Source organism: Nakaseomyces bracarensis (assembly GCF_045282275.1).
Source record: "Nakaseomyces bracarensis strain CBM3 chromosome Unknown Scaff7_0, whole genome shotgun sequence".
Classification (NCBI taxonomy): Eukaryota; Fungi; Ascomycota; class Saccharomycetes; order Saccharomycetales; family Saccharomycetaceae; genus Nakaseomyces; species Nakaseomyces bracarensis.
Window position 1 is genome coordinate 443,034 of NW_027263968.1, and position 23,540 is coordinate 466,573.

General features: G+C 36.1%; 11 protein-coding genes across 11 annotated transcripts; 2 read left to right on the plus strand and 9 right to left on the minus strand.

The window, feature by feature from the left end:
• Window positions 1–482: 482 nt before the first annotated feature.
• Window positions 483–2,780, minus strand: KKQ8 (putative serine/threonine protein kinase KKQ8; the record flags this gene model as incomplete). The annotated part of the gene is made up of 1 exon (XM_071051823.1): window positions 483–2,780. One exon carries the CDS (start codon window positions 2,778–2,780, stop codon window positions 483–485), a length of 2,298 nt encoding a protein of 765 aa, XP_070907213.1.
• Window positions 2,781–3,342: 562 nt separating this feature from the next.
• On the minus strand, window positions 3,343–3,738 carry MRP49 (mitochondrial 54S ribosomal protein mL61; the record flags this gene model as incomplete). Its single annotated transcript, XM_071051824.1, has 1 exon — window positions 3,343–3,738. The coding sequence occupies one exon, from the start codon at window positions 3,736–3,738 to the stop codon at window positions 3,343–3,345; it is 396 nt and encodes a 131-aa protein (XP_070907214.1).
• A 526-nt stretch (window positions 3,739–4,264) lies between these two features.
• TPK3 (cAMP-dependent protein kinase catalytic subunit TPK3) lies at window positions 4,265–5,827 on the minus strand (the record flags this gene model as incomplete). Its single annotated transcript, XM_071051825.1, has 1 exon — window positions 4,265–5,827. The coding sequence occupies one exon, from the start codon at window positions 5,825–5,827 to the stop codon at window positions 4,265–4,267; it is 1,563 nt and encodes a 520-aa protein (XP_070907215.1).
• A 350-nt stretch (window positions 5,828–6,177) lies between these two features.
• On the minus strand, window positions 6,178–6,435 carry RNJ42_01661 (uncharacterized protein; the record flags this gene model as incomplete). The annotated part of the gene is made up of 1 exon (XM_071051826.1): window positions 6,178–6,435. One exon carries the CDS (start codon window positions 6,433–6,435, stop codon window positions 6,178–6,180), a length of 258 nt encoding a protein of 85 aa, XP_070907216.1.
• Window positions 6,436–6,499: 64 nt separating this feature from the next.
• RNJ42_01662 (uncharacterized protein) lies at window positions 6,500–8,194 on the minus strand (the record flags this gene model as incomplete). Its single annotated transcript, XM_071051827.1, has 1 exon — window positions 6,500–8,194. The coding sequence occupies one exon, from the start codon at window positions 8,192–8,194 to the stop codon at window positions 6,500–6,502; it is 1,695 nt and encodes a 564-aa protein (XP_070907217.1).
• Window positions 8,195–8,765: 571 nt separating this feature from the next.
• Window positions 8,766–11,516, minus strand: MCD4 (mannose-ethanolamine phosphotransferase MCD4; the record flags this gene model as incomplete). The annotated part of the gene is made up of 1 exon (XM_071051828.1): window positions 8,766–11,516. One exon carries the CDS (start codon window positions 11,514–11,516, stop codon window positions 8,766–8,768), a length of 2,751 nt encoding a protein of 916 aa, XP_070907218.1.
• A 2,557-nt stretch (window positions 11,517–14,073) lies between these two features.
• RNJ42_01664 (Cell wall mannoprotein PIR3) lies at window positions 14,074–15,180 on the plus strand (the record flags this gene model as incomplete). The annotated part of the gene is made up of 1 exon (XM_071051829.1): window positions 14,074–15,180. The coding sequence occupies one exon, from the start codon at window positions 14,074–14,076 to the stop codon at window positions 15,178–15,180; it is 1,107 nt and encodes a 368-aa protein (XP_070907219.1).
• Window positions 15,181–16,435: 1,255 nt separating this feature from the next.
• Window positions 16,436–17,074, minus strand: RNJ42_01665 (uncharacterized protein; the record flags this gene model as incomplete). Its single annotated transcript, XM_071051830.1, has 1 exon — window positions 16,436–17,074. The coding sequence occupies one exon, from the start codon at window positions 17,072–17,074 to the stop codon at window positions 16,436–16,438; it is 639 nt and encodes a 212-aa protein (XP_070907220.1).
• A 1,576-nt stretch (window positions 17,075–18,650) lies between these two features.
• RNJ42_01666 (type II protein arginine methyltransferase) lies at window positions 18,651–19,871 on the minus strand (the record flags this gene model as incomplete). Its single annotated transcript, XM_071051831.1, has 1 exon — window positions 18,651–19,871. The coding sequence occupies one exon, from the start codon at window positions 19,869–19,871 to the stop codon at window positions 18,651–18,653; it is 1,221 nt and encodes a 406-aa protein (XP_070907221.1).
• A 1,300-nt stretch (window positions 19,872–21,171) lies between these two features.
• On the plus strand, window positions 21,172–21,339 carry PMP3 (Pmp3p; the record flags this gene model as incomplete). The annotated part of the gene is made up of 1 exon (XM_071051832.1): window positions 21,172–21,339. One exon carries the CDS (start codon window positions 21,172–21,174, stop codon window positions 21,337–21,339), a length of 168 nt encoding a protein of 55 aa, XP_070907222.1.
• A 1,307-nt stretch (window positions 21,340–22,646) lies between these two features.
• On the minus strand, window positions 22,647–23,465 carry DON1 (Don1p; the record flags this gene model as incomplete). Its single annotated transcript, XM_071051833.1, has 1 exon — window positions 22,647–23,465. The coding sequence occupies one exon, from the start codon at window positions 23,463–23,465 to the stop codon at window positions 22,647–22,649; it is 819 nt and encodes a 272-aa protein (XP_070907223.1).
• Window positions 23,466–23,540: the final 75 nt, after the last annotated feature.

Sequence of the window (23,540 nt, forward strand, 5' to 3'; positions counted from 1 at the left end):
TATCGATATGCTAATTATTAGTCGAAGAATCCTATGAATAATACTTTCTCATTGATGTATAAAAAAAATTCGAAATGCCCTTTCAGCACCATACACTGTTGGTAATTTGAGCTCAAAGGTGCTATTACATGTATATAAAATAGTCATTTTTTTTTTACAAACAGAATAAAAGACAACTGAGTCTTATAATTAATAGTATATATAGATATATTTTAGCCTAAATCATTTTATCTGGTGGTAGTGTTTGCAAACTTCAACATTAACTCAGTTATAGGCAAAAAAGTCAAATATATACATGTATATTAAAATAACATGGGGTAAAAAGAATATAATATAAATAGTAGTATTGCAAATATTTACTCTGCGCTTTATAATTTAAAAATGCATGGTACATGAAATTTTTTATAAGATATAATGCAAAGTAAATTTCAGGTTGAGTATTTAATAATGGATGATCTATTAAATGAGTTATAATGATAAAGTTAATAAAGACCAGCATTTCTATAATCAATGCAGCATTTAGTGTGCCTCATCCATCCTGTTTGAAGAAGTTTATCAACAGAGATACGTTTAGATGGTGATGACTGGAAAATTTGGTATAGGGCAATTCTTCTTAAACGGTTGATTTCTTGGTTCACATGACGCAGCTCCTCAAATACATAGAATTCCTTTTTATCATGCATGTCATCATAAAATGCATCGTAGAGTGAATCTTTTCCACGGGCAGCATTTTTCCATAGGTAGTGGCCTAATATCATTGTACAGTAGACTATTCCTGCACTCCAACAATCTACAAGTCTAGGATCGTACTCCTTCTTTGAATAATATTCTTCTGGAGCGACATAAGGTTCAGACCCTTGGAGACCAGTTTGGAAATGAACATGCTTCTCCCACGCTGTTTGGAAGACACAACTGGTACCAAAATCACATATTTTCAATAGCCCATTAGGATGTAATAAAATGTTTTCTGGTTTGAGGTCACAATGTGCAACACCATGACCATGCATAAATTTGATTCCGTGTAATAACTGTTTCATAAAACAGTCGGCTTCCAATGGATGTAGTGCTTTACCAATTTTATTTTTCCTAGCAGTTAATAAACTATACATATCGCCAGCTGGACAAAATTCCATAACCTCAATAAAGGTATCGTTATATTCTAATAGGTCAATGATATTAAGAATATTTGGAGCAGATTGTTCACCAGTACGTTCGTAATAATGACTCAATGAATGACCAATAATAAATTCAGATGTTATCCTAGTGCTGAATTTTTCTATTGGATCAGTTCTCCGAGGTTTTAGTTCTTTAACTGCAAAATATATTCTTTTCTCATCCATATACGTCTTTACCGGTATATATGCATCTTCCTCAGTTCTGGGTCTAGCACATACCTTTACAACCCCATATGCTCCATGACCAACTACAGAAACACATCTTCCGTAAGTATCTGTAAAAGTACTACTTCTTTCCTCCTTTTGATTTCCAGCACCTGAAGGAGTTCTTAGCATTTGGTTAGTTGGTCTGTTCTTTGCAGCTTCAGAAAGCCCATTCCTGATCTTTTCAGAAAGCTTATTAATCAGTTTCAACTCCTCTGACCCGACTGCCGCATTTTTGTTGACAATTTTTGGGATGGAAGGGTCATCTATCTCATCCTCACTTTCGCCATCTGACGTTTTTTGTACATGGCTTCTAGTTTTCGAGAAAATGGGTGAATGAGGCTCGTTATTTTGATTCTTAGTGCAGGTCTTATCCTTTGGTAGCAAAGATACAGCATATTTTAACTTCTCATCGTAATTACTTATATCCTCTTTACTGTGAGGTTTAAAAAATCCGGACAGTGAGAATTTTGATTTTTGTCTCACTACATCTATATTTTCATCGGATGTTTCAAACTCCCCATTCCTTGCATTTCTTGGCATGGTATTACTATGTCCATTACCATCATGAGAAACAGTAGACATAACTTTTAAAGTATGTTGGTGGTGGCCATCTTCATAAAGTTTGAAGTATTCCAAGTTCAAAATACATTTACTATCCGATTCATTGTATTTAGACAATTGTGCAGCACTGATAGTTCCAGCATGTTCCCTGGTTTTTACAAAGTTGCTGGTGGTGGTGTCTTTTCTACTGTTGGTTCGACTTGGAGCCCTAGAACTAGAAGGCGATTTCATAGATGGTGCAGCATATTGGCCAGTTGGCAGCGGGAAGCTCTGTAAATCATTCAATTCTCCAGAGAATGGATTTAGATCTCTACTGTCCAGTAACATATCAATATTGTTCTCATTCGTTGTGATGGTGGAGTCAGGAGCACTACCGTTACTGCTTGCGGGGCTCCCTGGTCTAACCGTTGCTGAGCCTGATTCGTTTAGACCAGGTTTTTTATTCCTGTTTATCCTATCATCTTCACTTTTGTATCCTTCAAACTCACTATCGGTGGTTATAGACTCTTGTGACACATGTTGGCTCTCGGGTGAGCCTGACTTTGAGTGTGTATGTGAAGTGGTCAAATTGAGTTTCAGTATATTTGGAATACCGAGATGATGTCTAGGAGAGTGATGAGGCTCATGCTCTGACGGTACAGGTGTCTCAAAGACACCTGGTGCTGGAGTACCCTTCGGAGTAGGCCCCGGAGTAGCTCTCGGCGTGAAACCAGGCGTGCCTACCGGAGTACCAGACCTCATAGAACCCTCGTGTGATACAGAAGTATTCACTTTGATTTCTGGCCTCTCTCTGTCACTCGACGCTCTCGATCGTTGAGATTTAAACAAACTTCTCATTACTTATTTCTTCCGTCTTATTCGTTTTTAATTAGGTTCTTTATCCACTAACCTTCTGCCCTCTATCCTTTGTATATTCTGCCCTTTACGATACAATAGCTCAGCAGCAAATACCGTTTTTTTTATACTATTCTTTCCTCCAAAATCCTCCAAGCACAAGGTATTAATCCAAAGGGATGGACCCAAAAAAAAAAGAGAAGCAGTAATCGATAATGGCTTGAGCCCAATTTTTTTGTACTAAGAAATGATAAACCAGGTTATCAAGGAGAGTTTTGCTTTACTGTCTTTTGAAGGTTGATGAGATGGTTGCTGTTATATAGTCCAAACCCCCTTTCAATTTTTCTGTAAATCCCCTTTCGAATCGATTTTTGGCATAAAGGCCATCTCGGCACTAAAAAAAGTCAAAAATAGGCTCATAGCCTTCATTGAAAGGGGTGGTTTGATGTATAAGCTGTTACATAACATGTATAAGGTAAACTTCAAGCAACGAGACGAACTGGGGAAGAGAGGGAATATGCTATTAATTATTTACATGGCTATATAATAAATGTATACAAGTAGTTTATTGGCCTATTGTGATTATGTCTGATTCTGGAATCTTGGTGTGGTCTAGTTTTTGTAGTACTGTGTTCATTATCTCTAGAGCCTGTTGGTCTCTCATGTCAATCTCCAGTACAGGGCCGCTCTTATCGTAGGCCTCGAGTTTGCATGGCACGCTGGTTGTCTTGGAATCGTTCTTGACACGAGTAACGTCGATCCTGAGGTTTGGGTTGTAGAATTGTAGTGTAGGTAAGTACTCTCTCCAGAACTTACGTGCTCCCATGTGTCCATTGTGGTTCTTCACCTGGAAAGTCAGCGCCAGACGTTGGTACTTTTCTGGGTTCAGCACAACTTGTGCCTCCCGCGTGGTAGAACTGATCTTATTTAGAAACTTGAGCTGCCTCACCACTTTAGACATTGTGTTGATGGTTTTAAGCTTGTGAGTCTGTCCATGTAACCCTACTATATATGTGCAATCGCTTGAACTACCTCTCACCATGCTCTCTTCCTTATAGCCCAAAAGACAGAAAAAAATAGCAGAGCCCAGCCCGTTCATGAAGGGATCAGCTGATTTTCGTATTTAACTATATACAACCCCAGGTATAATAACCTGGAATCAGCGTATGGACTAAAAACATTTGACAGTTGTGCTATTGTGACAATCAACAATCATGTATGCTTATCTGTTCGAGAGTTACTTGTTAATAGAGGGTTATTAATTTAGTAAAATGCATACATGTTTTTAGCGATCTATAAAAAAAGTATATATATGTATGTATACATAAGTATATATATTCACAATTATGGGCTTATCTCTCAAACAAAACCCCGTATATGTGTTTCTTTTCATATTTTCCTTTGTTTGAAGAAATTGAGTTCGGTCATAAGTTTACTCATATTGTGAATTCTTTCTAGTGTTATATTTTTCATCTCTATCTTTTTTTTTAAAATTCAGTAAAGAGGTCAGCATATGGATCTTCACCCTGGATACCGTAGTTTATCTCTTCTTCAGGGTACCTGTCGAACTGTGAGGTGTCACCTTGGCCCTGTTGGATAGGCGGTTCGTAAGGAGTCTCGATGTATCTCGCAAGGAGCTTTTCCCAAACCACTTCGCTGAACCATGGATGACTCTTCACATCTTCACTGCCATTCTGTAGATTACCCAAACGTTTACTTAGATCCCTAGTTATTAGTTTTGAAAGCAAGTCCTGGACATCAGGATGGAAAAAAGAAGGAAACTTCAATTCAGAGTTCAGAATGTGTTCATAAGTTTTCATTGTGTTCGCATCATAAAACGGCGTGTAACCCGCCAGCATTTCATATATTAATATACCGAAACTCCACCAGTCGACTGATTTATTGTATGGTTTCGTACTTACTACTTCAGGTGCAATATAATCTGGGGTACCACACAGAGTGTATGTGACATCAGGAACATATTTAGCAAATCCAAAATCTGTTATCTTGATGTGACCGTTTTTGTCTAGTAGAATGTTCTCCGGTTTCAGGTCTCGGTATATTATATCTTTGCTGTGTAAATATTCCAGAGCCAAACACACTTCCGCTGCATAAAATTTGGCCACCGGATTTGGGAATCTCTGTGATTTCCGCAGAAGAGAGAATAACTCACCACCTTCGATATAATCCATGACCATGAAAACGTGTTGCGAGTCCTGGAAAGTACCCCACATACGGATTAGGAAAGGATGTGATACTATGGATAACATTCTCCTCTCATCGTTCGTGTGTTCAACTTGCTTTAACTTCACTACTGTGTGTTTCTTTAACGCTTTCAAAGCATAAAAACGTCCATTGTGGTTAGAACGGATGAGATGAACTCTACCAAAGGAACCGGTTCCCAAGGTTCTTAATATCTGAAAGTCAGCTAGACTATACTTTCCTGAAGTGTTAGCCCCATATATTACTGGTTTCTTCTGCTGTTGTTGTTGTTGTTGTTGCTGCTGTTGCTGGTGCTGGTGGTGTTGGAGTTGCTGTTGTTGATGCTGCTGTTGTTGACTTAGTTCTTGTTCGTTATTTTGAGAGTGATTAATCCTATTGTCGTTCATATTCATTTGTTTATTCGAGCTGCCATTGTCATGTTCCATCATGTCATCGCTGTGCTCCACTACTAGTTCTTTACTCATCCTCGCCTCGGTCAACTTGTCTATACATTTATCTTCCACTTCCATCTTATCATTGTCATCTACGTGCGCTTGTCCTTGTCCATGTCCATTCCCATGCCCATGCCCATGTACTTCGAGATGATTTTGAGTTCTGCCTTCGTCTACAGCATCTTCATCATCACTACTGGGCCCTGTCTCGTGTTCTAAAGGCCTCCTGTCATAGTCATTATCCATAATTTCAACCTCTTTGAAATTCTCTCCAAGTAATTGCATCTGCTGTTGTTGTTCCGTCATTGAATCCTCTTCTTCACCTTCATCCATTGGAGGCTTATCCGGAATACTCAACTTCCTTACCTCGTTATTTTTCCTTGGGTCAACATACATTGTTCCATATAAATACTAGAGATGTAACGAATCGAAAAAACACTCTCAACTAACTTATATCTCCTTTCTGAGTTGGGGATGTACCTGTTTATTTATAATCCTATTCTAAGTTCGTAACAAAAATTTGAAGAGAGGAATATCAAACCTTCTTGATGTGTACAGTATATAGTAAATGCTGTACAGTTTCTAAGAACCTTATAAAACCTCCTATTAAGAACTACCTTCCAATATCACAGTCAAAGATAAGACTAAAAGACGAATTGTTGGAATATGAATTGGTAATAGAGAATAAGTATACCAAAAAAAAAAAAGAAAGAAAGAAATAACAATGAAAAGCAGTAATAGTAAAATTATTGAGAGAGCATAAACACAATGAGTTCTAACAAATAACCAAAGTTGATACAATACAATACAATACAATACAATACAATACAAAATAAATAAAATAAAATAAAATAAAAAAAAAAAAAATTTGAAGGGGAGAGCCAAAGGACGACAGGAAAAAAAAATAATGAAAAGCTTGAAAAAAGAAAAGAGGAGGTCAAAAAGCACGATTTGTACGGGAGTTTCTGTGTCCAATTAAAGTTTAGCTTGAAGACACCTGACATTCGTATACTCCATTGTTATAATATAGTATAGATATATGACATTTGTATTTATATAGTCTTAAGATTAAGGTCTAATCAAGAAAGAAAATGCGACCGCTAAGGACGATACTAGCAGAGGTACGTACATGAATGCAGCTGGAGATGTAGAGACTGTAGAGCCGTATATTGACAGTAAAAGAGGTGGAAATACTAGCATGGATAGGGACCTGATAAGGGCCATACCTCCGAAACATAGACCTGTCTTGTCCTTTGGGCAGTATTTCACTATAGCTGATTGGATTGTAGGGGAGAGTAACGCGCTAAAGGCCTGGAATGAGGCATAGTAGATCACAGTGTTAACGCTGTGAGGGTTCGTTATTATCATGAGTATACCACATACAATTGCAATCATGGAGATACGTATGCTAGTCATGTCAATTAAGTCTACTTTCTCTATGGACACTTTGTAGATTTTCTTCAAGAAAGAGACGAAATAAGGAGAAATTAGAAGCAGAATCAGAGCTCTGGTGATACCTGAGAACGATACGAAATAACCGATCTCTACGGTCTGCCAGTCGAACATGTATGTGGTAAATAAGATAAGTGCTGGCATACTAGCTGTTGTAGAGCACATGTACGCTATATCAATAACCAACAACAGCACTACCGTGTATCTATTTCTTGCTGAACCTGTGATTTCATCCCTAGGAATCCATAGTGTCTTCACTGGCGCCAGCAACTGCAGCAACTGTGTAGCATAGAAATGGCTGTAAACATAGAGTTTCTGAGAGTAACAATAGGTACCCGAAGAAGATACTTGACTATCAAGACGTTCTCTATGCTGACTTAATCTGCGGTGGAATACCTCTTGTGAGTCTTTTAATGATTGCTCATGCCTTGTCTCCGTAACGAAAAAGACACACATAATAATAAATAATGTGCTACATCCTAAAGCAAAATATACTGGTGCAAAATTATTTCCATGGAACAGTGTCACTATATTTGAACCTATCAGAAACCCACCACCCATTGTTGCAAACAAAACACTAACTACTCGTCCAAAACTGACCGACCTATTTTCAGGGTTAGTGATATCAGAGAGATAACTATTTGCATTCGCTATAATGGCATACATTCCACCACTGAAGGCATTTAAAGAGGCAGCAATAATAATAAACCACTTATAGTAAGGAGTTGATGGCCATAATGCATATATATGAGCAGCATTACCGATTAAGCGTATCAATCCGATATAGATGAAGACATGTACACGTCCATATCTGTCAGACAACTCACCCATCTTACCAGCCATGAATGTAGATATTATACCTGATAATATCAATGACTTCGAGGTGATCTCGGAAAGAATGACCTGCAATCTAACCGGGTCACAGTCTGGGGGCGAATCATTAGATATCTCACCAGTAGATAAACTCCGACAGATCTTATCCTTTGTTATGATCACAATTGGAGTCATATAAAGCGTTTCAGCCAATGCAAAAAACATGACCAGTGTACAAATAATTAAAAGGCTCGGCCGTTGGTACCATGAGAAGTGACTGTGCCGTTCTTGATTCTCTTTTATTCTCAACAGTTCTGAACTAATAGGCATTGGCTGAGACTCGTCAAAAAAGGACTCTAATAGAGCAGCTTCTACCGTTTGTTCTCGAACATGGTCATTTGTTTCTGATACAATAGAAGACGTAGAGTTTGACTCATTTTCATTGGACCCATAACCCCTACCGGTATTCAATAAAGGGGTCCTGTCATTTGAAGACATATCCTTTTTTTTGTGTATGTGTCTTATATTCGTAAATTTAAATAATAGTAATAAGAAATGCTATTATATTTTAAAGGTCTTAAGTTTTAATCCTTATATTTCCAATCAGTTGCGTAAGTAAGTTTACTATTTAAATACTTCTATCTGTCATTAATAAAGGTACAGCTTTAATATGATATAATAATCTAATGTTTTTTTGCCATCTTCGAAAATATATTTGAATGTAACAAATTAAGTCCTTCCCTTAATTATAATATTAAAGCCTCTTGCCCCATTGTTATCAACTTTTTTTTCGGCAGTCTCTCTTTTCTTTTTCTTTATCTTTTTAAAGTTTAAGCTTTGGGCTTTAATATTATTGATATTAATCATTTTAGTAATCCGATGTATTCTGCCTTTTCAATAGTTGTTAATAGAGCCCATGGAAGTAATTTAGAATTATCTATCAATATATTGTTAATCTATCAGTTTTACATCTAATATATACAATAAACAAATTTCATATATAAACATAGACATGCATCTTTAAAGGATGTCAATAGATGCGATGAATGAAGGGCGGGTTATTAATGAATCAGTTCGTCTTCTTTTTGGGTCTTGCCACATTCTTTAGTAGCTGGTGGCCAACAATTTCTAACAGCAACATGAATAGAGAAGATAAGATTGCTAAACAGTAGTTAGAAATGGTAACACCAATATCTAACCAAGAACCCTCAGTTTTTAGAAGATAAAAGAAGTTCAAAGATAAAATGTCACTTGTCGAAATGATCAATGAGGAAATAGTGTAATCACTAATATCTAGTTGTAGATTCATGATACCCAAGGCACAGGATAGAAGTAGATATGGAATGATTAATTTTAACATGAGTAATGCACCCATTGGGAAAGGATCAAACACAGGCAATAGCCTATAGACGGAATCCAATGAGAAAGAAGAAATAGATGATACGTTACCAGTCCCAAAAAATGCTATTTGTTGTAAAAAGAAACCGATAACGGCGACTCTCAACAACTGAAGCCAGTTGTTCTTTGAACTGCTTTCTTCTTTCATCTCCTTGATAGTCTTTTCAATTTGTATCCATTGTACTAAGTAAATAGTGAAGATGAAATAAAAGAGAGCCTCGAAAGAAATGGATAGTATCAGAAAGGCTGGTGCAAAGGTCAAATATATTGTTAATAGTCTAACCTTATAGTTTCTGTTAGGTCTCAAGTAATGTAGTAAAGGCACCACTGTTAGAGATAGAAACAATACCGTCCACCCACCAATTTGAGCGCTCCTAGGTAGACCATCTCTTTTTTGTAAAGAAATTACAGCCTTTGATGTGAAATGGATCATAGCTGCCACTAGAATAACTTGGAGAGCTAATAGATCCTGTGTGCATCTACACATAGAAATATTCTTCATTGCTACTACCGCACTACAGATTATTAAGAACCCTGCCACTTGAATCTGGGTTAAGTTCTCGATCTTTACTGCGTCAAACAGAGTGAAAGTTGACAAACCGGCACTTGTTAGAATCCATAGTATATTGGTTTTTATAGTCTTGATACCACATACAAATGGATAGAAGGCAAGTAAATTGAGAATTAGAGTAAAAATCCAACGGTGGAAAAACCCGTACACGATACCTTCATAAATGGAAATGATCGTAACACTGATAGCCATTATTTCAGAAAGAGATATTCCTTTAAAAAACTCTCTTATACCAGCTTGCAATAATTTATTATTCGTACAAATCTTACTCCAGAAGAATAGTGGGAAGATCAGATATAGATAGAAATTCAATGGAGACCTTTGATAAAATAAAACATAGTTTAATACCAAACCAAGTGAAGTAAATATTGATAGGTTCAAAAATGATGGTTTCACACTTTCGGTATTTTTCAGGATAAAAAGTTTTAAGAATATCATTAGTGAATAACAAATCCATCCTAAAAATCCTAGAGTAACAATGGTTCTAATAAATCTCCAATTATAAGTAGTTAAATAATGAAGACCTTCTAAAGTGTTCTTCATTAGATCTTCGGTAAGGCGAATGGCTTCAGGTTCGAGAAATTCTTCACCATTTTCGATTCTGTGAACTAATTCTGTAATCTCATCAAGATATAATTTATGAGACTTCTCGACAAATTTAGGGTACTCTTTGTAGATGAATTGAGAGTTAATTACTTCATTTTCTTTCACAAGGTATTGTTCTAAGATACTTTTAGCATTGTTGAGGAGAGCCTCAAGTTTTTGGCCTTCGGAGCCGTCGATATAAGCTAATGGTAACTCACCGACCGAATTTGCTGGGTAATTGGCACCAATTAAATAGGACATAAGAGCGGCAATGTCTGCTTGTTTAACATCGTTTCTTTGAATGTTTCCCAAGTTCCAATTCTCAGTGTAGTTGTCGAATACAGGCTCATCTAAAACTACAGGTTTGTTCAATCCTGCACCCCAAGCTACCAGAGGAGTTCTGGTGTTGTTAGGATGGCCATCACCGTGGGAACCGAATGCACTCATACCGTGATCAGCAGTAAAAATAAAGGCGGTGTCTTTGTCACCGAAGAATTGTTCCACTTTATCAACTAATTGTCTAATTTGATTATCGATATAAATGACATTGTCATAATACTCGGCTGAGTATGGTCTATAAGAGTGTCCAGCAGTATCACAACCCAGTAAATGTAAAAAGAATGCATTACCATCTTGTCTGATTTCTTTATTCAGAGTTGCATTTGTGGTAGAATTTTTAAATAATTGATCCAGATGTCTAAACACATAAGCATCCAACTCAATTGAGGATTGAGTGAAATCTTCGTATTCGTGACCGTACATCCACGCATCGACTTTATTAGGGTCTGATGCGCCATCTTTGAACATAGGTAAAATGTCTGGAGAACCAAAAGAATAGGTATGGGCAGTTTGGTTGAAGAAACTATCAAAGTCGACAGGATTCTCTTTCCACCCTTTAGTCACAGCACTAACATCTTCATAGAACCCAGCAATCATGGCAACATGACCGGGTCTTGATTCTGTAGGCATTCTTGTATGAGAGACACCATAGGTAGCATTTTCAAGCACCAATGATCTAATAAAGGGGGCCAAGTAATCAGTTTTCTTAGAGACTGGGTGAGTAATTTTATCAAAAGTAGTATCAGCCCGCAGACCATCACCAACCACCAAAAATAGTCTCTTTGCTGGTGGATCGTTTGTACTTTTATATTGCTGCATACCATGGACTAAAGGCGAAATGAAATAGATATCAAAAATAGACCACAGGTAAAGTAAGTGGAAGAGAACACCCACTACTATGAGCGTTACTCTTGTATTGTTCCGCATTATATTATATTATAATATATTTGTTTGTTGTCAGTTGTTTTTAGGGTTAGTTTTTTATGCAATAAGAATTGATACAATCAAATGGGGAAAAAAAAAACAGGTTTATTATATATCAATACATCCCCCCCACACCTTTTAAATTTTTCCAAAAATGAATCATATGTAATCTTTATATATCTTCGAGGCTGTTTTGTAATTCCTAATGTCAATTTCGATTTTTCGTCAACACTCATCGCTCTTAACCTTTTTTGTTTAAATTTTTTTTCCCACCCAAAAGATTATCAAGAGGAAGGACGTTGAAAAAAAAATAAAATCGCGTAAAAATTAAACACGAAAGTGTTAAAACCATTTAAATTTTTTTCAAGTCCCCAGACACCTTAACCGATATAAAAAGGGTAGTAGCTGAAGAGGTATTTACTTTTGTTGAACCAATATAAAATATGGGTATTTGTACAAACACTGGGGTGTTATCTGGTTACCATTAAACGAGATTGTTTACATGGGATTCCTCTAAAAAACTTCAAAAAGAATTTTTTTAGAACACGTTTCAGTTAATAACATATTAATAAGTCTCATTATATAACTAATCATATTCAAATATGATGGGGGGGGTGTGAGAGTCCTATGGGTGCAATTTCTTTCTATCCCATCATCTCATCTAGTTGTTCTTTTATTTATTGTTGACTAACCATAGCCTGTAATACTTACCTTTTTATATCTCGTTTATCTTACAAGTATTCAAGTTTGTATACAAAGGGTTAGAATCCCATAACCGCTGAGACAAAGGAAGTTCAAAAAAAACTGGGTGTGTCACAAATCACGTTTAAACAAAATTTAGAAGGTGGGGGGGGCCAAATATAAAAATAAATAAAAAAATTTAACTCCGATACGGGGAGTCGAACCCCGGTCTCCACGGTGAAAGCGTGATGTGATAGCCGTTACACTATATCGGAATAATAAACTTGTTAAGTATGGTAGTAACACTGGGGACCACTTTCTCCAAATTTCAAACAAAAATACACCCTCCCCCCCACCTTCTCCCTCACCGATAGGGTAACGAACCCAAAATACTTCTAAATTTAGAAAGAGAACTATTTGAACAATGGAGGTAGAAATTTTTATGATGGAGGGTAAGTCCTTGAGTTTTTATTCTGTACGGAACTTTCAACAGAGATCTGAGAAAAGTGTGTCATGTCTTTTTTTTTTTTGATAGAGATTAGTACTGAAGAAAAATAGAAAGACATAGTCACGAGGTGAACCCTATTTAGTTAACGGCAATTGTCTTTAGGGTTGCAACATATAAGTATTTTTTTTTACCTAAATTAGTAAAGAAATGAGGAAGGGCACTAAGAAATCGAGGGGTTAGACTAAGTTTCGGTTCTTCAATAGAAATCAAGAGAAAAATGGTTGTATAGGACTTTTATGAGGGAATTTCTCTCATTGTGTCATTTCTTTTCTCCTCGTTAATGATAGTAAAAAATAACGCAGCCATCTCAAAAACCAATTTTTTTTACTACGTCTTTTTATAACAAAATGGATTTCTACAACGATGCCGTGGACAAGGGAAGCAAAACCGCTAAAAAAAAAAAAGAATGACGGATGTACATAAAATTTTGCATTTTAATTACTAAGAATATCCCCTACAATGAATAGGGAGGAAACGGAAGCTAAGGAAAATAACAACCCCTAGTGGGCTAGGTGGGATATGCTTGGACCAGAAAAAGTACAGTAGCATGAAACAACCCAGCCATAAATGCTATCAAATTTTTATTACTCAACTAGTAGTGGGGAGAGAAGGGGGGAAAAAAAAAAAGAAAGCGGAGAAATATTATAGGCTTAGTTACTTAGGTTTCCAGATTAGGAAAAACATCGAATCTACAAAATTACTTCCAAAAAAAAAAAAGAAAATGAAAAATTTCTTTTTATCTCTCTCTCTCTCTGCTGCTCCTTTATAGAAAAGATTTTTTTCCCACTATGAGGGAAGAGCAGCAAGAAGTAGCATTAATAGCAAGAAGTATCATTAATAGCTGCTAAAATTGGAAGTGTATAAGTTCATCAGAAACGTGCGTACAAAAAATGACAAAAAAAAAACGGAAATCTGAAAAAAATAAGAAATTTAAAAAGATGACATGTTATTTTTAGTAGTATTATATATCTTAGGGGGAAAAGTTCGAATCAAAAATTTGTTGTACGGGCTATTGTCTGGTAATCGGCTGCAAGAAACATAAATCAGCTGAATGCTTTTTTTTTCAGTGTGGGAGACAAAATGGCTGGGTGAGCCTGCTTGAAGCAATTTGACTTCTTAATTAGGAATAGTTATTGATTTTGATTGGGAATCGAAGTATGAGGGTGGTTTTGAAGTAAATGGGGGGATTGCTAATTGTGAAAGTGGAAATAATAAAATCTGAAAATCAAAAAGTATAAAAAGGGATCCTCCCCAGATCGAAAGAATATTTTCTCAATTCTTATTCATTCTATAATTCATTCCTAGAAGATAAAAAAAAACCAAAACCAATCTCAAATTGCTTTTAAATATAACTATTAGATAAAAAAAAAAATGCAATACAAAAAGTCCTTCGCTGCTACTGCCCTATTGGCCTCCTCTACTTTGGCTGCTTACGTTCCAACTGAGCCATGGTCTACTTTGACTCCATCTGCTACTTACAAGAGTGGTATCACTGACTACGCTTCCACCTTCGGTATCGCTGTCCAACCAATTGCCACTACTTCCGTAGCTAAGAGAGATGCTGTCTCTCAAATCGGTGATGGTCAAATCCAAGCTACCACCAAGACTCAAGCTGCTCCAGTTTCTCAAATCGGTGACGGTCAAATCCAAGCTACCACCAAGACTCAAGCTGCTGCTGTCTCCCAAATTGGTGACGGTCAAATCCAAGCTGCTACCAAGACTCAAGCTGCTGCTGTCTCCCAAATTGGTGACGGTCAAATCCAAGCTGCTACCAAGACTCAAGCTGCTGCTGTCTCCCAAATTGGTGACGGTCAAATCCAAGCTGCTACCAAGACTCAAGCTGCTGCTGTCTCCCAAATTGGTGACGGTCAAATCCAAGCTGCTACCAAGACTCAAGCTGCTGCTGTCTCCCAAATTGGTGACGGTCAAATCCAAGCTGCTACCAAGACTCAAGCTGCTGCTGTCTCCCAAATTGGTGACGGTCAAATCCAAGCTGCTACCAAGACTCAAGCTGCTGCTGTCTCCCAAATTGGTGACGGTCAAATCCAAGCCACTACTCAAACTACTGCTGCTGCTTCTCAAATCGGTGACGGTCAAGTCCAAGCTACTGCCAGCGCTGCTTCCCAAGTCGCTGACGGTCAAGTTCAACAAGGTAAGAACGACCCAGTTGGTGCTGTTTCCTGTAAGGTCGATGGTACTCTAGAGATGAACTTGAAGGGTGGTATCTTGACTGACGGTAGGGGTAGAATTGGTTCCATTGTTGCCAACAGACAATTCCAATTCGATGGTCCACCACCACAAGCTGGTGCCATCTACGCTGCCGGCTGGTCTTTGACCCCAGAAGGTAACTTGGCTATCGGTGACAACGATGTCTTCTACCAATGTCTATCTGGTGACTTCTACAACTTGTACGACCAATCTATCGGTGGTCAATGTCACCCAGTTCACTTGTCTGCCATTGATTTGGTTCAATGTTAAATGAGATCTATCAAAGATTCTTACCCTTTTAGTGGAAATAGTAATTCCCTGTTTGAGTAAGTTCTTTTTCTTTATTTAATTTAAGAGACACGAGAAACGATATTATTCCAATATAAAGAAAGAATAAGCTGGTAACCTATTTTTTCAACCAATTTTTATTTTTATTTCAGTTTAAGGAAAGCAGATATGTCTATACTGCTAAATTACAAGTCAAAGCATACCACAGAGAATGGTTTATTGCCATCTTTCTTGGTCTTATTACAATTAGTTCGTCAACATTTAAAAAGGAGATCACCGTTAACTAACTGATTTCTTTTTTTCCCCTCAATCAATTCAATTTTTATATTATTTCATTTTATAGTTATATTTTTTTTTTTACTCTTTATAAAACCATGCACATGCACTACATACACTAATAAATTATTATTCAAGGAAACGAATAAATAAAGCAAAACTACACTTCTTTATAAGGAAGAAGTAATCTGATAATACTAATAAATACTTGACATCAATCCCTACACTACAAAATACTTATTAGGAACTCCGATGTATGTGATTTACAACTTAAACTGATCTAAGGCTATCGGATCGTACATAATGTTCGGCGAGAAACCTTTTCACGTTAATAGATTAATTAAATGTAAATGTACATAACAACAAATCCAATAACAAAAGAAAAAAATAGCAACGGCCAGGATAGTATTCCAGATTTTAGTTCCTCTTATTTTTTTTTCTTTTTTGAACTTTTCTGTTGGTTTGTTTTTTGCGTTTGTCTTTAATTAGTTGCCTGTAGTTTTGAAAGTAAACGTGGTAAGAGGTAACACTTGTTCTAGATGTTTGTTATTTTCTTTTCCTATTATATTTTAGTTTTGCCCCGATAACAAGTGTTTACCTTTCTTTTACATGATATTTGAACGCAATCAAGATGAGCTGTCCTTTTTCTGTTCAAAGCGAGTGTGAAGAAAAATCAAATGAAAAATAATAAAACAGAGCCTGTGGAAAAACAGAAGTTATTGAAACTTCGAGGTTAATATTTTGTCAGTTAGAAGTTTCGGTCATTTCCAACTATTCTAGCATTAATTGAGTATTTACTGATATTATGAAATTGTCGTTTATCTTTTTTTTTTAATATTGTTTTTTATTTCATTATATATATTATATTTTCCTATTTCCCTGAGTATTAGTAAGTTTTAAAAAAATTTATGAAGTAAAGATAAAAAAAATCTTAATGAAAACCGTATAGAAAAAAAGTAGCTTATTCATCGGCACATTCGACCAAGGACAAGACTTCCAAGTGGATTGGGTGACATTGCTCAGCAATGTACTCGTCGTACAAGTTGTAGAAGTTACCAGAAGAACATTGGTAGAAGACATCACTGTCACCTAGGGCCAAGTTACCTTCTGGGGTGATGGACCAACCAGCGGCGTAGATGGCACCAGCTTGTGGTGGTGGACCATCGAATTGGAATTGTCTGTTGGAAACGATAGAACCGATTCTGCCCATACCGTCTCTTAGGATACCGTTTTCCAAGTCCATGACCAAAGTACCGTCGTTCTTACAAGAAGAGTTGACGATGGTGATGTTTGGAGAAGCGGAAGAGGATGGAGCCACAGAAGAAGTGGAAGTAGATGGGCTCAAAGTGGAAGTAGAAGAAGTAGAGACCAAGGACTTTGAGTAAACAGAGGCCTTGTCGATACTTTGAACGGCAATACCGAAGGTGGATGTGAAGTTGACAGCAGCACCAGAGTAAGTAGCATTTGGGGCGAAAGTAGAGAAATTGTCACCTGGAGTGAAAGTCTTTGTGGTGGTAGAAGCGGTGGTGGTAGCGGAAGCATCGCTAGCAGAAGCAGCAGCAGCCAAACCAGCTAATAGAGAAATCTTCTTGAATTGCATTTTTTATTTATGTATAGTTGTGTGTTGTTGTTATTTGTTTTAAAAAAAATAAAAGAATTGGTATTAAAGCGAATGTGATTTTCTTTATTTTATTTTAAAACTGGGGAAAGCAGAAGCGACAATTCTTATATTGAAGTTAAAGAAATAAATAGAATAGAAAGGGAAGAAGTTCTCTAAACAAAAAAAAATCTTCTTTTATTTATGATTTCTTTTATACTTATTTTCCCTTCTGTATATAACAAATGGAAAAAAAAAAAAGGAAGAACAAACATCCTTTGAGCTTATTTTAGTCTTAAAGTGAATAAGATTCTATCTCTTTGTTTTTTTTTTTATAATCAAGCCGTAGAACTCACTACATTCTACAAAGATGTTAAAGCCTAGCTCAAGAACGCAAAAAAAATGCCGTTAAAAAGACTTCTCGAATAAAGTTTGTTGTCTTTAACTAACAATTAAAGAAAGAAAAAGCCTTGTTTATGCCTCTACTTTACATAAAGTCATGTAGAGAGTAATTCAATTCCTACTTTGCCTACAAAGCTAGGACCTAGACTTCTCAATAAGAAGTAAACAGTGAACCGTATAATGGAGAGATTTCCTCCGCTCTTTATCTGGTTGTTGTTTTTTCGCACTCCTTCTGTTTATAGCATGGTGTATTTGTTATTTTCCTGTAGAGAATTTTTCATGTGGGTAGTGAGTTGCATGTAAAAATATATAACTTCCTAATTGGGTAACTACAATTTGTGTTTGTTTTTTTGTGGTAAAGGCTGAATTGTGCGTAGAAAGAAAGACAAAAAAACGCCCTTTCTTCAAGAAAGCGAAAATATCAAGAGAGCAAGACCCATACAAACATTTTTCATGCTTCTTGGTCAGTTCAATTCATTTTTAAGGTTTCATTCGCTGTCCTACCTTTAATGCGGAGTACGTACCTATTTACTACACCATTCTCCCTCCCCTCCCCCACCCTACTTCTTTGCCGTAGTAAAATACAACCACCTAAAGATTTTGAACACTTTCGACTTGTTGATAATTATTCCATATTAGGAAATCTTGAAAATGCGAAGGGAACTCACATGGTGTTCGTACAGAAAAATGACAACAAAAGCGAATCTCGAAAAACACAACAAATAGTTAAAATGAAATATAAATAAACCATTTTACGATTCACGCTGTATACCGCCCGTAGTAATCTCATTCTAGATTTATTGTTATTATTTTTTTGTGTGTTGTGTGATGTTGTTTACATTATTTTGGCGTAGTTTTTCAAGAGAATCGTAAAGTTGATTTGAGATCAAAACTAAACAAATAACACTAACAAAACAAGACGACTGCTGTAATCAATTTAGTCTATCCTTCTCTTCCATTGTTTGGATTCCATGGATACACCCTTGTCCGCGGAATCGTTTTTGCATGTCAATTTTTTTAGGGGAAAAGCTATGCGGCAAAATATATATATATATGTGTGTAAAAAAATGCAATGACTTTTCTTGTATATAATGAAGAGCAAGAAGCATGACTAAAAATTATTAGAAATTAAAATGAAAAATTAAAATTAAAAAAAAGGGCTTGCCTCCTTCTTTGCTCATTCTCTTGCATGCATGACGTATAATGATTTATTCTTATGATTTATAGTTTTGCCGTTCCAATTATCAATGAAAATATCGAGGGGTTCAATATTACAAATCTTTCTACCGTCATGCACGCTGGTATATAGTCTTTGTAATTGGTGTGGATTAGGTATAAATTTCAATGCTCTGTGCCATAGGTTGTCGTCATTCCCGATGCTTCGATGCTGGCACTCATTGTAGCCTAGCACTAATGTACTACTCTCCATACCTTCGGGCTCCGTCCGAGATAGAGCCAGGACTGATTTGATAAAACGGTGCCAAATAGAGGTGCAGTCTGGTGGCTGAAACATATCTACGGCAAATAGCTTGTGCTCGGGAACTCTATATCGCAGAACATTGAAGAGATTGACAATTTGTGTAGGCACATATATCTCTGTATCGGAGGTTATCTGTTTCCTAGAGTCTGAGCCTAGGATTAGGTGATCGATGGTTTGCTGACAAAGTGGATCGAGAACCGCTTGGAACCTCTTGCTCTTATTACCACTCGGATCGATATCTATATAGCATTGCTCCCAGTGGCCTTCGTGGTATCGTACTAGGTCATGTGATAGGTTCTCTAGAACATCATTAAAAACTACCACGTGTACTGGATCTTCGACTACAACGTGACCTTTAATCGCTAAAGACGCATCTATATCAGTCATTCCGTCGAAGGAATCTGCGTACTCGAAGATCGCCGATTCGGTGAATACCTCGATGTTAGCCGGGAGTTCCAGCTTATTAAGCCTACGTTTCTCTTCCGGTTGCAGTTTGTATAGAGGCACCATGAAGATACGGATTCTTTCAAGCATTGATTGTGATAATTCTGACTTCAGGTATTCCATCATCGAACCCAAAATCTTACTTGCTTGGTCAGCGTTTGTGAAGATGTTCAACACTGTCAGATCATAGTACGGATATTCGTTCAACTTATAATCCACCAATAAACTCTTCGCGAGGCATTGTGACAGCTCTGGTTCATACTCTGCCAAAGAATTATCGAACACTTGGCTCAGTGTCCTAAAATGAGACGATAGTAAACCGTGTTTTAATGTAGTATGGTAATCTATAAAGAAATTCTCCTTCTTAACTACATTAGGCAGATTAATCCACTCGAGAAAGTCCCGCAACGGTACTGTTCGCGTACGTGAAATGTAACGTTTACTTGTATAGGCAAGAAGCCTCGATATCGACATCCTTGTATATTCCTAACTTAATCGTAAATGTGCATATACCCTTTTAATTTGACTTCTATATAGAAATAAATACCTTTTTTTTTTTAATATTATTCTTTGTTTGATTTGGAGTTCAATGAAATTCTTACCCTTCCTTTTTTGTTTTTTCTTCACTTGTACCTGATTTGATATTGCACTTAAAGATTTTTTCTAATTGGACATACAAAACATTAAATTATTCCGTTATTTATCGGGTTACAAATAAAAAAAAAGAAAGAAGTTAGTTTCCCTTCTTTAATCACCAATAAGAAGGGTTAGGTTGAATCTATAAATAATGTCAAGTTCAAGAAAAAAGTAATCCCCTTCCTAACCAACCGGAGTTCGTATTAATATTCTCGGTAATCTCTCAAACATCGGTGTTAGTGACTTCTAAAACACACAGTGGTGTACTTTATGTAGGAATAAAAACCCTCTTCTCTAGATGTTTTTGTAATGTATTGTATTTGTTCATTTGTTTCTTATTTGTTATTTGTTATTTGTTATTTGTGGTTATTCCTTTTTAGTACATCTCATCGCCTTAGCTTTTTCCGAAATCTCTGCCCCCTTTTTAGGGGACCCATCAAATTACGAAATAGGGATAAAAAATTTTTTTAGGGAAGAAAAAGCCCTGGGTGGGGACGGAGAGTAATTATATTAGCTGAGGCTGTGTGTAGGGAGGAAAAAGCATCTCTCCCTTAAGGTTTTCTCTTGTCTCGCTCTCTCTCTGGCGACTCTCTAGACAGGGGGGGTGAGCTGGTATCTTTTCTTGATAGTGAGTGGGAAAGAGAAAGAGACTGTGCACGGTGAAGACAGAAAAGAGGCACAGAGAGACCTGAGAAGAGAGGAAGTGTGTATCTTTGTCTGTGTGCTTGTAATGAACCTTTTAGATTTTTTTGTTTACCATTCCCATTGCCCCTGGTCATGCTGGTAAGCGTTAGAAAGAAAGAGAAAGAGAGAGAGACTAGCGGTAGGGGATAAGGTGAAAGGCAAGTGCGAGAGAAACATGCACTGGTAATTAATTAAGTAGAGTTGATAAAACAAAAAATAATAATAATAATAAGATGTATATAAAAAAAACGGAAATGGTAAAAGAGGGATTTACTCACTTCGATTACTACTGAATATATAAAAAGGATACCTGTAATGTTATTTTTTTTTTTTTTTTACCGAAATTTTCTTTAATTTAGATTTCTCGTAAATACCTTTTTTCCTTTACTTAAGAACTTTCACTTATCTGTTGAACAATTAAAAAATATAACAAAACTAATAATAAATCTAAATAATGAGTGGTTCTAAAATCGTTAACGTTATCCTAGCTATCATTTTGCCACCTTTGGCTGTTTTCTCTGCTAGAGGTTGGGGTACTGAAACCATATTGTCTATTGTATTGACTATATGTGCGTGGTTCCCAGGTATGCTATATGCTCTTTTCGTTGTTTTATCGGATTGAAAAACATTGAAACATCATAACATAAAACAAAATTCTAAAAAAAAAGAGAGAGAAAGAAGATAAGATACCCTTTATCGTACCCGCATTAACCATTGCTAATGAAATAATAATAAAAAGAAAATGTAATAGAAAAAGAAACTTCCTTATTGAGAAGTTCTCCATTTTAGTTTAATTTTTTTTTTAAAATTTCTACACTGACCTCATTCCTAATTCGTGAAGTATAAGAAGAACAAATATAAAAATCAACTAACAACTAACTGCAATAAAGGCAAATGAGAGAAAGAAGTACCAAATTAAATCAGGAGATATAATTATTCACCTTTCTTTTGAAATTTATTTAATGAAGAATTGTTTTCTTTTCTTTTTTTATTATATTAATTTTTTTTTTTATATTGTAATTACATATCTAATACATTATTGGAATAATATCAATTTCGTTTCATTTAACTTTTATTTAAAGAAAAAGGTTCTATAGCTATGTAGTTGGGGATACTTTGATCCAACTATCATAACTTGATAATTGTCTATAGTATCCAATATGTCTAATACAGTAGTCTATTAGTCGTACAACATAGAGAGCAATATCAATAGCGTCTAATAATAATATGGGTGCAATGAGCACAAGTATTAACCCTGTACAGCAGAGTTGAAATAGTTTGAAGAGATTGAGAAATATGCGATTTATTGTATAATCTATCAATCTATGAAGCATCTCTTTAGTCATCATATTAGAACTAATCCAATATCAAAAAACGAACACAAAAAAAAGGAAAGTTTATAAAAGAAGTGGTAGCTTTTTCTAGTTTTTTTTTTTTTTTTGAACTTAAAACATATAATAAGACTTGGTACAAAAAAAAAAGTATAGTAAAAACTATAGAAATGTCGATATATATATATATATATATATATTAGGACCTTTTTAACTCGAAATCGTAAATCAATAGCACTTCTATGCTACGGATTGATTTCACTTAAGATCTCTCATAGAAAACAAAATAATAAGAAAATAAATTAATTGTATTCTATACATTTCAAATCACCAAGTTTGAGGTTTTTACTTTTTAGGGATCCGTTCTTACTGTTCTTTACTTCTTTTAATTATTAAAAATTTTCTTGTAAAAATACAAATAGATTATATTAAAATTATAGTATACTTTATTAGAGACGTAGTCTCTATTAAAATATCACGCTAGTATTGACATGTGCAAAAATTATTAATAGGCTTGATTACTTCAGCGCCACTAAAGATAATTAATCTTTCTTCTTTCTTTTTTTCAATTTTTCAATTATTCAATTTTTCAATTTTTTTAGTCGGCCTCCTTCGGACCACGATTATCTCCGCCGCCGACACTATGGTCATCCTCGTTTTCATCTGTGGCTAACAGATCATAGGGGTTACTAACCGTCTTTGCTTTAGTCTCGTTTGTGCCGGACTTCGGAACTGATTTACTATCAACCTCTTCTGAATGCTGTGCGGAATTGGATTCTAATTTTTGTTTACCTGACTTCACACTCTGACTTAGCTTTTCTTTTAATGCCTCTTGATCCGACGGTTCCATAGCCACGCCCTTCTGTTTTGTGGCCTTTGAATCATCGTTCGGTTTCGTAGGTTCCCTTTTATGAGCTTTGTTGTCTAAACTGGTGCCAGGCGGCTTGGTCTTCTTATTAGAGAATGACTCGGGCTTCTTGTTTTTCTTACTATCGCTACTTTTCTTTTCTGACCTCTGTGTGTCTAGTTTCTTTTGCTCAGAGCCCTTAGACGATGACTCAATGACCCCTTCTTCCTTATTCTGAGATAGTAACTGGTCTAACACTTCCTCCTGTTTCCCTTTCAATGCACGTTCCATTAACCCTCTATCCGGCAGATACTCATATCTTCTCATAGGCAGTCCCAATTGGATGTCTTCGCAAGTGAGGCTCAACAGAGCATTGAAAGCAGGTGCCAAATCGCCACGGGAAGCCAAGAGGATCGATCTTGTGATATTCTTTTCAACTGTGGGAAAGGCATTTACTAAACGTTCGAAATGTGAATTCGATTCTACTTCTACATTCAGCTGTTTGATATCAGCAAAGACCAGGAATTTTTGTAAATACGATCCGGATATCCTACTGGGGCTGTCATCCATTGCTTTCTGTATGTGCTTGAAAGAAGGTTGAAAACTACTGTGTTACAACACTCTGCATGAATAGAATTACAATAC